The sequence below is a fragment of the Phocoena sinus genome, chromosome 16, assembly GCF_008692025.1.
Source record: "Phocoena sinus isolate mPhoSin1 chromosome 16, mPhoSin1.pri, whole genome shotgun sequence".
Lineage (NCBI taxonomy): Eukaryota > Metazoa > Chordata > Mammalia > Artiodactyla > Phocoenidae > Phocoena > Phocoena sinus.
The window spans coordinates 4947045-4963983 of NC_045778.1; the positions used below are offsets into that span (position 1 = coordinate 4947045).

General features: G+C 42.2%; 1 protein-coding gene across 1 annotated transcript in view; it reads right to left on the reverse strand.

Annotated features, from left to right (window-relative positions):
- Positions 1-16939, reverse strand: part of PCNX2 (pecanex 2) — a 279402-nt gene that overhangs the window by 217545 nt on the left and 44918 nt on the right. The window contains exons 9-10 of the mRNA XM_032608446.1: positions 9278-9413; positions 1913-2058 (exon numbers count right to left, since the gene is read on the reverse strand). Coding sequence (XP_032464337.1) covers positions 1913-2058; positions 9278-9413 — 282 coding nt within the window. The remainder of the gene's footprint in view (positions 1-1912; positions 2059-9277; positions 9414-16939) is intronic.

Consider the following 16939-nt stretch of genomic DNA (forward strand, 5'->3'; position numbering starts at 1 on the left):
TTCCACTTCCTGCCAACCCTCGCAGTTTGTTTTTTATTATGCATACGTTTTCTTTCTAAGCTTTCATTTGGCAAATTCAACTTCTCTCATCCACCTGTGACTTTAAATACCCACGATGAATATCTAATGTAATTTATGTATGCCTTTTCAAATAATGATATAGCTTTCATTGTCATAAATGTAAAATCTATCGTGTGAATCCCTGTTTTTTTTAAATTTATTTATTTTTGGCTGTGTTGGGTCTTCGTTGCTGCGCACGGGCTTTCTCTAGTTGCAGCGAGAGGGGGATACTCTTCATCGTGGTGCACGGGCTTCTCATTGCGGTGGCTTCTCTTGTGGAGCTCGGGCTCTAGGTGTGTGGGCTTCAGTAGTTGTGGCTCACAGGCTCAGTAGCTGTGGCTCATGAGTTCTAGAGTGCAGGCTCAGTAGTTGCTCCGCGGCATGTGGGATCCTCCTGGACCAGGTCTGGAACCCGTGTCCCCTGCATTGGCAGGTGGATTCTTAACCACTGCGCCACCAGGGAAGCCCAGTAATTTCTTTTTAAATGAGTATTTCCAAAAAACTGCCTCATTTAACGGACTGTATTATCCTGAATTATTTTAGTTAAGTACGAAGTCTTCATCTTAAGTGTGTGCCCCTTGGGTAACACAGTGTTGTTAGAAAAACCATTATAACTCCATTCCCTGACTTGAAGGTCCTGAAATTTACTGTTGTAATTGTACATGACTATATTTTTTCAGTATGTGATCACACAGTTTAAGACATTACTACAACAAGTAGTCCCTGGGGGACCAACTACAGCAAAGCAGACAACCAGCCCTCCCACTGCCCCGCTGGCTGGCTTTTTTTTTTTTTTTTAACATCTTTATTGGAGTATAGCCAGGACATGGAAGCAACCTAAGTGTCCATCGAAAGATGAATGGATAAAGAAGATGTGGCACATATATACAATGGAATATTACTCAGCCATAAAAAGAAACAAAATCGAGTTATTTGTAGTGAGGTGGATGGACCTAGAGTCTGTCATACAGAGTGAAGTAAGTCAGAAAGAGAAAAACAAATACCGTATGCTAACACATATATGTGGAATCTAAAAACAAAAAACAAAAAACAAAGATGGTTCTGAAGAACCTAGGGGCAGGACGGGAATAAAGACGCAGACGTAGAGAATGCACTGGCTGGCATTTAACGGTGAAACTCAGCATTTGCTGATGACACCGTTAGTAACGGCATCACACATTTCCAAACCCACAGCCTCTGAAGGCCACAGTGCGGTCCTCTGTATATCTTGAGGTGGGGATAAGTCCCCTACCTGGCCCCAACTCCATCACGCCTTAGCCAACCTGACCCCCCAGCCTCTGCTTCCACCTCCCCACCCAGTACCCTCAGCTCCCACGGCGTTACATCTTGATGAGCAGTGGTGGGGAAGAGTAATGGGGTTTAAAGGAAAGGTCAGCCCTGAAATTACAGGATAGAGAGAAGAAGAACCCAAGTCATGAAAGGAAAGGGCCAGACATCACCACCCCAGCCACCTGGTGTTCCTCCTCTCCTCCCCACACCACACCCAGGCACCCAGGCCCTGTCCTGCATACAGGAGCCGCAGGTCCTCCTACAAAAATTGGCAGGCCGTGAGCAGACCAAGGCATAATATGGACCCCAAAGCTAACCTTAAGGCTAAACCATTTTACCCAGTTCTCCTAGCTCCCATTGTAATCGCTCAATGACAATTTCTTCAGCTGTCAAGATCTCACTGCTTTGACTCTGGGTGTGCAGCACAAAGGGTGGACACCTTGAAAATGCCCCCAGAGATCCTCAGCCTGCAGCCAAATTCCTTGCTATCAGCACGTGAGCACAAGCCGCCACACGGCCCCTCGTGTCTTTCACCCGAACGCGTACGTGTCCGGCAGCTTACCGATCAAGTAACGCCAACAAGGTAAGGCGATCATACCAGACCTTAATCCACTTGCCAGGGAAGATGATAAACTTGTAAAACTGCTCTCGGTTAAATTTTCCTTGTGTGGAAGAACAGGAAGAGTCTTCTAGCTCCTGACTCAGATGCTTTTAGAGGCCGAAAGAAAAAACAGAGAGAGGGTCTCACATTGACATGTTATTGTCATAAATAAACCTCCTGATTTAAAAGTACTAAAAGCAGATGTTCAAATTCTGAAATGGAAACCAACACAGTTCATAAAAAATGGGTACCCTAAGAAAAGGATGGTAATCAACAGGAAAGGTCTGTTTTTTCCAGTTCTTTTTTTGTAATGAATACACTTGATTTACAATGTTGTGTTAGTTTCAGGTGTACAGCAAAGTGATTCAGTTATAGATACATATATTCTTTTTCAGATTCTTTTCCCTTATAGGTTATTACAAAATATTGAGTATAGTTCCCTGTGCTATTCAGTAGATCCTCGTTGGAGAAAAGGTCTTTTTTACCAACTCACTTCAATTTCATTACACTGTAACATTAAAATTATGCTACACATATCAAAATACTGCTGTCAGGCCAAGAAACTGCCATGAAAATAATTCTTACGAAAGATCAGAATTCAGCAAAAGACCTTAAATGACTTAATTTTTGAAAGGTATGTTATTTAATGTAATGCTGAGATAAATATTTAAATTTTACTATAAGTAAAAATATTTTCACTGACAATATGTAGGTCCTCGGTGAAGCCCAATATAAGAAAAAATAAAATATTTATAGAAAAAATATAAGCCAATAAAACAGAAACAAATGGGGGAATCTAATCTCAGATTGAAAACATTTTCACCCCAAATTCATCTCTGATTGGCTCTAATCCAATGGAGAGGAACTCAGTTTTGAAAAATATTAGTCTTCATTCATTTGCTGAACAGATACTTAATGAGCCCCAGCCCCCTGTACATCTTCTATTTCTGTCTCTTTTTTTTTTGATAATTGTGGTTAAAAAAACATATAATGTAAAATTCACCATCTTGACCATTTTGTAAGTATACATTTCAGTAGTGACAATAATCATATTGCAATAATCATATGGCAAGAGATCTCAGGAACTTTTTCATCTTGCAAAACCGAAACTGTCCACATCGAACACTGACACCCCCACTCTCTCCTCCCCCTGCCTGACAACCATCCTTCTATTTTCTGTCTCCAGGAATCTGATTCCTCAAGGGACCTCCTGTAAGTGGAATTATACAGTATTTGTCCTTTTCTGACTGGCTTACTTCATTTAGCATAGTGACCTCAAGATTCATCCACGTAGCAAGTCTCAGCATTTCCTTCCTTTTTAAAGCTGAATAAAATTCCGGTGTGTGGATAGACCGCATATTGTTTATTCATTCATCTGTTGACAGACGCTGAGGTTGCTTCCCCTACCCCCTTGGTGGAATATTCGCTATTCACAATCGTGAATGATGCTGCTGTGAACATGCACGTGCAAATATCTGTTCAAGTCCCTGCTTTAGGCTCTTTGGGATATACATCTAAAAGTAGAATTGGTGGATTATTCTAGTTTGTATTTTTATTTGTTTGCTTTTGCCCTCCATTTTTCCCAGAAAGATTTTCGGTAGGCTCTAATTTCCTGTAGGCTGACTAACATAAAACACAGGAGGCTGATAAGAAGGACCAAAATAAGAAAAGGGAGGAAGACAGCACAGAAGAGCAGCCATGGAGGGGATGCTGACTTGTAAAGGTCTCACACACTTCTCTCTGACTTGCAAAGTAGAAGGCTATACTTGGGCAGACTACATAATTTTTCCTTAATTCAGTGAAAGTCGCTGATGTCAAAATGCCTGGCATGCATGAGGGCAGCACACCTGCTTCATTGGAGACCACGTGGTACCCTCCAAGGAGGCTGACTTTACCATCTCTCTGTTCCCAGATGCTAATTCCCTGACTCAGCTATAGAGCACAGAGTTATTCAGACTATAAACGCAAAAGGCATTTCAAGGGAAAGTCGATCCATCGTGAAGGCAATATACAGGTTAGCAATACACAGGATGGATTGGGCTGTGTTATTACAGGAAAGTTGAGATTTTAAGTGCTGTTTGTGTCTGGAATGCGACTCCAACAGAAAAGAGAGCTTCGTGGAAACTGCCTGCTGTCATGTCAGCAAGAACAGCATCTTCTTTTAACGCCAATGAATTTGTGGTTCAGAGTAAACCTTCCCCCCCAGAAGAGATCCTTTTCCCTTATGCTCCGTGGATAAAGAGAGCAAGTAAGAAATACGTGTACAAGCTGAGCATGGTTCACCATTCTGTGATGTGGGAATTCAGGTATGATGTGTAAACAGGTCAAGGATAAGCAACAGTGAAGGTGATAGCATTCTTTTGAATAGTAAGAAGAATACTCTCCTTTAGTGAGAGCAGTTTTAGGGAAGGTTGGTATTAAAAAATCACGGAAAGACTACGTCTACATTTTCTGCAAAACTTATTAAAGATTCTGGTATATCGTGCTATTTATTGCTGCTTAAATGGAAATCCTTGTTTAAGAAACATCTCAGAATTTAATGCCAAGAAAAAATGGTTTGATTTCTGTGTTAGTTTACTAGGGTTGCTACAACAAAGTACCACAGATGGGGTGGCTTAGACAGGAGAACTGTATATCCCCCAAGCTCCCTGAAACATTCAAGAGTTCCGTATACCTAATAAAAATTTTGATGATATTAATAATTGACACTGATTATTAAAGGCATAATTTTGCCATCTTTAATCCTAAAAACCTCACAGTAACTCTTCCACGTAGGTGTTATTATTCTGGAGGCCGAAAGCCCAAGATCAAGGTGTTGGCAGGAGTGGTTTCTTCCGAGGCCTCTCTCCTTGGCTGGCACACGGCCGTCTTCTCCCTGTGTCTTCACATGGTTTCCCTCTATGTGTATCTGTGTCCTGATCTCCGCTTCTTCAAAGGACACCAGCCATACTGGATTAGGTTCTACCCTAATGACCTCATTTTAACTTAGTTACCTCTTTAAAGGTCCTATTCCAAATACAGTCACATTCTGAAGTCATGGGGGTTATGATGGCAGCATATGAATTTTGAGGGAGCCCAAATCAGCCCATAACAACTTCCTTTATCAGAAAATGAGGTTCATCGAATTTCATTATTTGCTTTAAATAGCAAGGAAGCACAGGGCTCGATGTTTCAGTGAATCACAGCAATTATACTTAGCCTGTTTTCTGGTATAAATTTCAAATTCAAATTTTCTTTTCCCCCTGCACCGCGTGGCATGCAGGATCTTAGTTCCCTGACGAGGGATCAAATCCGAACCCCCTACAGTGGAAGCACAGAGTCTTAACCACTGGACCACCAGGTAAGTCTCTCAAATTCAAATTTTTCTCATCGTTTTAATCATTCATTTATTCACTCATCCAACAAATATTTATTATGCAGGTTATATAAGCCAGATATGATATGTAATATAAGCTGAAAATTCAAAGAATAACAAGACAGAGTTTCTACCTTAAAAGGGTTTAGGAACTCCTGGGGAGTAGACAAGCCAACCAGCCTGTGTAACATGGTGACACACACATACATACAAGTATAAACATGTCTATATCTGCATCTATATACCCAGAAGGAGAGAGAGAAGTGAGCCATGGGAGCGAACAAGGTGATTACCCCCAGAAAGGAATAAAGGGGTCTAACGCAGAGCTCCTGGCAAGCATCAGTGATGAAGGAGCTGGCAGGGGTGAGGACCCACAGTGGCGACTAAGGGGGGTTCCATATCTATGACTTAGGTAAACACAGAGACACACTAACCAAGAGGCCGGGTCTGTCTCTGATTCATTAATTAAGCCTCACCCAAGAACAATCGCATCACGCTGCCTGCAAGTCAGGCCTGCAAGTTTTATTCTACGATCAGAAGAAAGAGATTAGTAAAAGTAGGGGGACGGGGTGTAAATTGAACACAAGTCCTTTTTAAGAAACAAGATCATTGCATTTGCTCACCACCCCCCATATGGATCTGTACTGACAGCACAATACCAAGGTCCGTTTCGTGAACCTGAATTATCAAGAACAGCTTAAATAATGATCAGCACGTTCGGTTTAAGAAGGTACAGAAGTATATAGTACATTTCAGAAATAATCTTTGGTAGAATTAAAACATTTAAGAATATAAAGGGGACTTCCCTGGCAATTCAGTGGTTAAGACTTTGCCTTCCAGTGTAGGGGGTGCGGGGTCGATCCCTGGTCGGGGAGCTAAGATTCCACGTGCGTGTGCCAAAAACACCGAAACAGAAAACAGAAGCAATATTGTAACAAATTCAATAAAGATTTAAAAAAAAAAAAAAAAAGTGGTCTGCATCAAAAAAAAAATCTTTAAAAATAAAAAAATGTTTTAAAAAGAATGTAAAGGTCCATGCCCCTCCCCCAATCTACCTGAAAAGATCTACTGTTCAAAATAATGGTACCCTTGCAGCAACATGGATGGACCTAGAGATGATCATACTAAGCGAAGTAAGTCAGAAGGAGAAAGACAAATACCATATGACATCACTTCTATGTGGAATCTAAAATATGATACAAATGGACTTACCTATAAAACTGAAGTAGTGGTGAGGGTGTCCCAGGTGACACATGCTGCACTCAACAGCTGTGAAGAAGGGAGCGGGGGAGGGAGGGAGGATGGGGGACGGGAAGTCTGCAGAGCCCTAAGGAATAGGGCTGGGTTTTGCTGGACTATCTAAGAATCAGCTCCTCCTGTTGTGGCTATCCCTGTGCCTCCACTCTCCAGGCAGTGAGCTCACCTGCAGGCCACACCCAGGTTATTTCTCTGCCACCTTCAACTCATCCTCCGCGTTTCGGCTGAGATCTCTCCTCACCGGGGAAGCCTTCCTGATCCCCTGCGTCCTGCCTGGGGCCTCCTGTGCGTCCCATAGCACCAGAGCCTGTCCTTATCACAGGCTCCATCCTACAGAACTGAACTGGTTGACCAGTTATTACAGACTGCCTGAAGGCAGAGGCTGAGGCTCTTTCCCACTGTTTACCTCGCCCTTAGCACAGGGCTGAAGGTACAGTAAATCTTTACCAAATGTGTGTGGGATGATGACCAGGAAACCAACTTAATTTTTATTTCGTGGCCAAAACCTAACTGAATTCCCTGGTGATATCAATTAAACTTGGAAAACTAAACGGTAGAACTAAAGAATTCTTTTCGATATGAGACCTTTATAAATATTTAGGGTCTATATAGGAGCCTGGATAGCAATCTTCATTTTCCCTCCTCTGTACCTACCTAGAGTAAAACTTAAATTGTTTATAAATTCTACTTAAAACTAAGAAAGTTTAAAAAGTTGAAGTTCATCAATGAATTTGGTTAAGTGTTAAAGGTGAAACAATACATACATAAATTTAGTTTTTTTATATACTCATTTACATAATCATGCCACTTAACAGAATTTTAAATGTAAAATAAGGAGTAGTGTAACTCTTTCTGTTTTATCCATGCAATATTTACTTATCTCTGAGTTTCTGTTCTACCTGGGATGTTTTTCAGACGCTAAGTCAATGGATTTGCATCTCTGACAATCCGAAATTCCTAGTTTCCCTAGGATTCTGCCACCCACAGGATCTGAGATATTTGCATCTTCCCAAACTACCTGAATATTTTTATATAACCTTCCCCTCCTTGTGGGTTCAGTACTGATGCTCTGGAGACGGGGAAGGGTGGTAGGGAGCTGAAGCTTACCCAGGCCTGTCTCAGGAGAAGGCAAGTTTCTCAGAGAAAACCCACATTCTGCAGGGCCGCCCCTGCACTAAGGCTTGTGGTGGGAACTAGTACTGGCCGCCATGGTGGGGCTGGACACAGGGCACGGAGTGCAGAGGGCACAGCTGGGGTCTGAGCCCAGGGGAGCACACGCAGACATAGAAAAGACTGGTGGACCGAAAGATACTGAGGGAGAGGGGGAGGCCGCAGAATGCAGGGTCCTCAGAGCTGGAGGCTAAAGGCAGGGTGGGAGACCCCAGCGCTGCACCCTAACTGGGCAGGACCACCCAGCATGCCCAGGGACCAGGCATCTGCTGGACCAGCCCTGCCTGCTCAGCCATCAGAGGCTCGCTGTCACCTCCACTCGCCTCCCGGGGTGTTGGAAAGCTTCCTCCTGCACCCAGATGTCCTCGAAGGGAGGAGGGGTAGGAGAGACCCAGTACACGAAAGGGAAGACAGCCCTGAAGACTGACCCTTTGAGTTAACTGAATGCTTATTCCTACCGAAGCTCCTTCAAGCCTGAGAGCACCGATTACCCTTCACTCGCTTTTTCAAGTCCTCCCTATGCAGCCCTCCCAACTCGTACCCAGTCAGCAAGAATAAAGACTCCAGAAAAACATGCGGTCAGTCAGAAGATAGCCCAACATTTTTTCTGCACGTCTGAAAAATAGCGTAAAGATTCCTATCAAGCATCTTTTGGAAAAATTTGGTTAAGCACTCATGAAAATGTATATAAAACTCTTATTTCTTTTTATAGGTGAGATTCTCTAGAATAAATCAAAATATTGTCAGGAGGAAGGTAAACACAGCAATAAAGAAACTTCACACTAACTTGACAGTATCCCATCTATCACCCTCTTCCTTCAATCTGTACTTACTGAAATCCACCTTCCTTCAAGGTCTAGCCCAATGTCTCTGCTCCTAAGGAACCTTCTCCATCCTCATTCTCCAAATGCCCTGATGGAATCTGGAGCTCTAAATTCATAACTGGTTGTATGTCTTTGCTCCCATGTTATCTTTTCTTTGCTCTGTGTCCCACAGAGTCTCATTAAAGGTGTAGTGAATAACTGAATGAACATCAGGAAGTTATCTCTTAGTAAAACAGTGCAAGGCTTCATCTTTTAAGCCCCTTGATGATCATGTCATTTGCTCCAAGAATAAAGTCTCTCTTCAAGCCAAGATTCTCTTTAAAAATCTCTGCATGCTTAAAATATAAGGCTATAATAAATTAATAAAAATCCAGATATTTTCCAAACCATGGGGGGAAAAAATGCCATCCTAACCAAGTGAGCTCTCGTGGAATTTGTGCATCCCGGCAACCAAAGATCAATGTAAATGAATTTCTAATGCTTTTGGAAGAGCAATTAAGACAGTAATAATCCCGCTAGCATGAACGGAAGGGTACCTGTTATCTAAGAGGTTTCTTTTCACATTTGTTCAGTAGACTACCACAAAGTGATATAGCCACAACCCAGCTGACATAAAATTCAGGACAAGACTGGGCTAATTCTATTAGGGAATCCAACCTGGAAACGGGTTTCAGGATCCCTGCTTCTGGAACATTCACAAACGGTAATGCTGGGACGTACCCGTGGGGTTTCTGACTGGGTCCTCCGAGCCACCATCAGCAACAGCTGTTGTTGCAAGGCACTGACCACAGGGTCCCCTGAAGAAGGATCTTGACTCTCGGAAGTTGTGGTACTGGACGAGCTGCTCTGTATGTCTCTGAGGATGGGCAAAACAAATGCTTCGGTTACCTGGAAGTACCAGAAGTCATCTACTTATTACATGCAAACACAAGGGCAGCAGGGATCCTTAATGCAGGTCACGGGTAAGCCTCTGCCACCTTGCATGAGCGGTTCAAAGTCGAAAATTGCGTGTGCCATGCCACCTTCAGGCAGAAGAGCTACCATCTTGCACACATTCAACATGGAACTCCAGTTTTATGCAATCATCCAAGACGGTGTGCTTCAGAAGAGATGAGGTCCCTCCCTGGCCTCTGGGGTAAATCCTGGTCATCCCACACCCATCATGAGAACTCCGACCACCCCGGCCAGCCCTAGCACAGGAGTGTAATGCTATTCTAAGAGGCTACCGCAGAGCAAAGGGGAGGCAGCCGTGGATAAGGATGCTCACGAGCAAGTTTTTCTATTTCTTCTTTTTTTTTCAGTGTTTTTACCTTTAAAATTTTTTTTTGATTTATTTATTTTTTATTGAAGTAGAGTTGATTTACAATGTTATGTTAGTTTCAGGTGTACAGCAACGTGATTCAGTTACATTATAGACATATATGTATATGTATGTATTCTTTTTCAGATTCTTTTCCCATATAGGTTACTACAAAATACTGAGCAGAGTTCCCTGTGCTATACGGCAGGTCCTTGCTGATTATCTACTTTATATACAGTAGTATGTATATGTTACTCCCAAATTCCTAATTTATCCCTCCCCCCATCTCTCCCCTTTGGTAAACATAAGTTTGTTTTCTAAGTCTGTGAGTCTGTTTCTGTTTTGTAAATAAGTTCATTTGTATCATTTTTAGATTCCACATATAAGTGATATCATATGGTATTTGTCTTTCTCTTTCTGACTTACTTCACTTAGTATGATCATCTCTAGGTCCATCCACGTTGCTGCAAATGACATTATTTCCTTCTTTTCTATAGCTGAGTAATATTCCATTGTATATATGTACCACATCTTCTTTATCCATTCATCTGTCAATGGACATTCAGGTTGCTTCCATGTCTTGGCTATTGTAAATAGTGCTGCAATGAACATTGGGGTGCATGTACCTTTTCGGATTATGGTTTTCTCTGGATATATGCCCAGGAGTGGGATTGCTAGATCATATGGTAGCTCTATTTTTAGTTTCTTAAGGAACCTCCATACTGTTTTTCCATAATGGCTGTACCAATCTACACTCACACCAACAGTGTAGGAGGGTTCTACTTCTTAAAAGGTAACAAAAGTAAGAGACTACCTCTCTCCTGACCTTTAGACACTATGTGAGTCAGAAACCCTTGGAGCTGCAGCAGCGATACTGCCATCGTGAGGGACAAGCCCGAGGACGGCAGAGCTGAAAGACAGAAGGAAACTAGTTTCTTGATGACCAACCAACCCTGCACTGATCAAGCCTTTGGACTTCCTGTTTCTGAAATAACACATCTTATTATTGTTTCAAGCATTTTTCTTTTAATATTTATTTAGTTACTTAGTTGCAGCACGCGGGCTCCTTAGTTGTATTGCTGCACAAGCCACCTCACGAATGCAGACGTTGCGCTAATGTCACCCCCTTCCTTTTTTTATTTATTTTTTTATTGAAGTGCAGTTGATTCACAATGTTGTGTTAGTTCCTGATGTACAGCAAAGTGATTCAGTGATACATTATAAACATATTCTTTTTCATATTCTTTTCCATTACAGTTTATTACAGGATTTTGAATATAGAACCCTGTGCCATATAGTAGGACCTTGCTGTTTATCTATTTTATATATAGTAGTTTGTATCTGCTAATCCCAAACTCCCACTCCATCCCTCCCCCACCCCCTCTCCCCCTTGGCAACCACAAGTCTGTTCTCTGTGTCTGTGAGTCTGTTTCTGTTTCATACATAGGTTCATTTGTGTCATATTTTGCATTCCACATATAAGCGATATCATATGGTATTCGTCTTTCTCTGTCTTTGTCTCACTTCACTTAGTATGATAATCTCTAGGTCCATCCATGTTGCTGCAAACGGCATTATTTTGTTCTTTTTTTTAAGGCTGAGTAGTAATGCCTTCTGATTTCTAATCTCACGTTTCAGTACAAAGTTTCTAACAAGTTTTTAGACCCTTCTTTTTCCCAACTCCCTACTACTGTATTCACAAATATACAAATGCTTATTCTACAGGAACAGTGTTTAAAATACGTCCACTATTCTCACATACATGCTCACAAACACACAGATTTCTCTACATTTTTGAGACATGATTTATGGCTATTTGATGATACATTCAATAAAGGCCTCCTTCAATAACCATTCAATAATGGTTTCTAAGTAAAGAACCACTTAGGAAACATCGTACATTAACACCAGGGTTTGAGAAATGAGTCAGGTGGGATAAGCACATGGATTTTGAAAACTTAAAAATCCTATCCTTCCATTATTTCTATGATTGTTCCATAAAGAGTGCTTTTGCTTCCTGACCATACTAGTGGTGTAATGTGTGTCACTAATAGAGAAAAAAATTTAGATTTATAAAGACAGTGTTCATTCAAGCTTTTGTACTTTGTACAGAAACCTCTGAGGACTGTAATTCTGTCATTTCATAGCTAAATACAATAGGATCGAAAACATCTTGTTAATACAAATTTAGAGAAACCTAAAACTCAGCAAATGCCAGAACTTCACTAAAACCAAAAGACTGATCTGACTTCACTGTAGGTAACGTAGGTGATGACTATAAATAGGCAGGAGCAGTATGGAAATGTGAGAAAATCTAGACGGTGTACAGCGCCCTCTATTGCCAACTGAAATAAGCTAAGAACAGACTACTGCGGAAGGTGTAACAAAGTTATTTCAAAGCAACCTTCCTCCTGCCAGGGCCTCCTGGCAGGAAAAACGGTCCAAAAGGAAGTGTCAATACAGCTGAATTTTTTGCATGTTTGTTTTTGTTTTGTTTTTTGCTGTACGTGGGCCTCTCACTGTTGTGGCCTCTCCCGCTGCGGAGCACAGGCTCCGGACACGCAGGCCCAACAGCCATGGCTCACGGGCTCAGCCGCTCCACAGCATGTGGGATCTTCCCGGACCAGGGCACGAACCCGTGTCCGCTGCATTGGCAGGCGGATTCTTAACCACTGCACCACCAGGGAAGTCCCAGAAAGATTCTTTTCTGAGCTTTATGACTGGTATGTCCTCACCAGAAAACCCGTCTTGTCATGTGTATATGGGCTTCCTATTTGGCCAGGAGGAGACGTGTAACGCTGCTTCCAGAGGATAAAGAGATTTATCTTCTTCGTGTGGCATAGTTTTCTGGGGTCCTAATGTTGAAGTTGTAATCCACGGGTGCCAGCTTGTCCACTCAGGATCCAAAGAGGCTATGATGTCACAAAAATCACTCAGTGGACAGAACTCTTCCTATACCAACCCTCCAAGAATTCCCACCCATCTTCCTTTTCTTGTATCTCTCTCAGACTATCTGCTACTTATTCTCCTGAGAGAATAGCAGTTATTCTATGGGCTGTGAGCTCAAGGATCATCCAGAAAGTCTCTGTTGTGGGGGGGGATACATTAGGAGATTGGGAGTAACAGATACACACTACTGTATATAAAACAGCTAAGCAGGGCTTCCCTGGTGGCGCAGTGGTTGAGAGTCCGCCTGCCGATGCAGGGGACGCGGGTTCGTGCCCCGGTCTGGGAAGATCCCACATGCCGCGGAGCGGCTAGGCCCGTGAGCCGTGGCCGCTGAGCCTGCGCGTCCAGAGCCTGTGCTCTGCAACGGGAGAGGCCACAACAGTGAGAGGCCCGCGGACCGCAAAAAAAAAAAAAAACGAACACACAGATAAGCAACAAGGACCTACCACATAGCACAGGGAACTCTACTCAATATTTTATAATAACCTATATGGGAAAAGAATCTGGAAAAGAATATATATGTATAACTGAATCACTCTGCTGTCCACCCGAAATTAGCACAACCTTGTAAATCAACCATACTTCAATTAAAAAAAAAAACCTCAAAACATAGTCTCTGTTTCACTAACTTAAGGCTGGAGATTTCCCCCCATATTAATAAATATAATGCGAAAGCGCTAAGTTTCAAGAGACATTTCTTCCTCTAAAACAGCGATGGAAATGGAAATATTCCAACCCTGCAGTAATCACACTCTGAACTACAATAGAGCAGCCGTTGCACATCTGGCCTTGGTTTTCTTGCTCTCTGGTTTATCTCTGGACAACTAGTTTGGTTCAGAGCTAGAGCAGAGATAAATTTATTTAAACGAGATCAAATCCAGAGCAACAGCAGAAATAGTGATTAATGGTGGAAACTACAAAGAGAGCAGCCACTAGAAGGAAATAAAGATGGACCACGGGCCAGAATGGTGCACTTCCTTATGGACAGAGCTGGGTCTCAAAGTCACAGTGACCCCATTGCGCTATACTGCTCTCCCCAGGTCTTCGCTCATCTAAGCTTCTGTAAGCAACACACAACTGAAATGCATGTGCTGCTGCGTTTTCCCATTGATGTGGAAAGAAATCCTTGAAACTGTTCATCTTCCCCGGATCTCAAAACTTACAATCCACCCTCCCGAAGAAGAGGGCCCCTCTTTTTCTGCCTGTCCTTCCTGGTTTCCCAGGCTTACTCTGGGGCCATGGAAACAAGCCACCCAGAGGAGCAAGCCTAGAGATGAAAGTCCAGCCATGTGTTCAATATGTGGGATATTTAAATAAAGCAGCACTGTTTTGGAAACTATAACCTGTTATTTAGAATTTGAACAGGGATTCTTGTTTTAAAGGCTGCAAACAGTTCTTCTTTTATAGGACAGCAAGATTCGTCTGTGCCTTTGAGAAAAAGGGAACACCAGCCTGGGAGCTTGTGAGGGCCTCCAGCACGGGATCTGACTGCCATCATGTGGCAGCCTGGGCTGTGACCACAAGGACAGAATCCCACCGTGTGGCAGGGCCTCTTCCCAGGGGTTCAGAGAACGTGCCTCGGAGAACAGAAGTCTTTCTAGAGTCAACCTCATAAACTTTCCATCCTTATGACTCTGTGCCTGGATGTTTAATCTCTCTAGTGTGTCTAAGAAAACAAAGCAGGACTACAGTGAAAGGATCTGATAGTAACAACTGGAAAACAAGAGAGAGGACACCGGCCTATGGACAGCAGGAACTCTACAGAGGCACACCCCTGCATGGTCACCTGCTTTTTTCCAGATACTTCCACCTCTATGTGGGTGATCAAAGGCACCAAGAATCCCCAGAAGTTTTTTAATTAACTCAGTAACACATAACTCTATCATGCAGATCAACAGAGTGAGGTAGCTACATACATATTCTCAAATATTTATCATTGGAGTTGACGTTTTCAACTCATGCTTGAATGGTACACAGAACTGGGCGTATCTGATATTGGGAGAATTCACAACATTTCATATTTTGCACACCTAACTGACTAACATCCATGCCCCACGTTCTGGCTGAGCTGATGCAAACCAGGGATCACTATTTCTTCTGACTAACGTTAAGAAGAAGGTCTAAGAGAGGTGATTATTTTTTACAATTTTCCGCCTGCTTACCTTCTTTGAGATCCAGGTACACGCGTAAGCACGGTGGCTTTAAAGGGCTTTCCTGAGAGCTGATCCCAGTACGTAACAGAGGCTTTACTGAGACCAGGGTCAGAGAGGCTACTAATAATAATGTCAGCAAAAATGTCAGAACTCTGAGAAGGCCATAAAGATTAAGTACGCCTCAGTCCACCTTTGGAATATAGTACCTAATGGGTTTAGAGGTTAGAGTAGCTTTCAAAAATAAGCCTAATTTATAACCATAACAATATCTGTTTCGATATGTACTATAACGATTCATTAACAAATAGAAGCCCAAAATAAGTGAATCCGGACAAATAAATAGATGAGTACCCATGTAATCTACTCTACTTTTTAAATAGAAACAATTGAGGTACAAAAATCCCCCAGTAAAAACCCTGTAAACTAAACTTGCTCCAGAATGAGTCTTTCCATTCAGTAGCCTACCAAACCTATTTTATGAGTAACAGATACTCAAAATGAATATAAATACTATGTCTTTCCATAGGATTTCACTGGAGAGCAGACAATATGCATTTTCGTATGCATTTAAAAAAAATTTTATGTGCATTTTCATGAGATTGCTTATGACACTAGAAAAGGTTTTCTAATACTAAAGCATGGTTATATATCTTTTACAAGAGAAAGCTCTTCTATGTTACTTGGAAGAATTTATAGACGAAAGACATGTAAATCGTTGCTGAACAAAGAACAGAAACTATCAAGCTTTCATTGCAAGACCTCCAGGGGAAATAACAAAAGTCCACTCTGCAGTGAACCCTTCAGACACAAAACGCACTTCAACTTCTAGGCAGCTTCACCTTCAACCTCCTAGGCAGACGGCCTACTTCAACTTTGATTTTCTAGGTAGATGAGCCCATCTTAGGCTCTGAGCTGCTGAATCAGTCCTGTATCCTGGGTAATGAATTTATCCTCTGAAATTTTTTTAAGTAGCAATTCTACATTCTGCAACTCAAGCCATAATTCCCTTATTCTAGTTTCTGAGGAAAGCAGAACCAGGTGAGATAGTGTTACCAAAGGTACCTGCTTTCTGGACAGTTATTGTACAACCGGAAAATACTGCCTGTATTTCTTCAGCAGTCAATGAGAAATGTATTGGTTCCCACAATGACAGAGAGGCCAAGGAGGGAAATTCGTTTCCTCTCCTGGTTTCCTCCAGGAATCCCCAAAGAGACATAGAAGTTACACTGCAAACCCTTCCCTATTCATACTTGGGAGTTAGGGATATAAAACTGTCACATGGCAACTGGGCTTAACAATGGCGAAGAGGAATGGCGTTCTTGCCAATGGTAAGAATCAGTGGTTTAATGGCTAGTTAGAGGCAATCCTAGCCACTGAAGTCGCCTCAGAGGGAAAAGGCTGCTTTTCTAATATCTTCCATGGTTGAAGGGCTTAGAAACTGCCCCAACTAGGAATCCTTCCAAGTTCAAAATCAAAGTTTATGTTTACTACAGTAGGAGAACTCTAAATGTAATGGCATTAAAAGCCAGAAATAAAATAGTAAACTACCTTCTGTAAAACTGCCACAGAGGCCAAAATGTTCTAACACAACAGGCCGACAGGGAGAATACAAAGTACTGAACCACCTTAAAATCTCATAAAGTGACTCATAAAAGCGCTAGAGGAAAGGCTTCCCTTGGCCTTTTGCTCTTTTGCCGTATAAAGTCATGGTGAACTTCAGCCACTGTCCTACTGCTTCTGTTTGGAGACAGTTTAACAATAGCTAACATCTTCTCAGTGCCCCAATGAGAGGTACTGGGCTAAGCATCGCGTATACTATTATATTTTGCTTTCAAAGCCGCCCACTGAACTTATTACTAGTATTATTTCCATCTATGCATTAGAAAACCGGTGCTTAAGGTGGTTAAGTAAACCTGCTCAACGTCAAACCAAAAGTTACTCTTCGTGCAAGAACGGGAACCTGGGCCAGTCCAAGGCGAA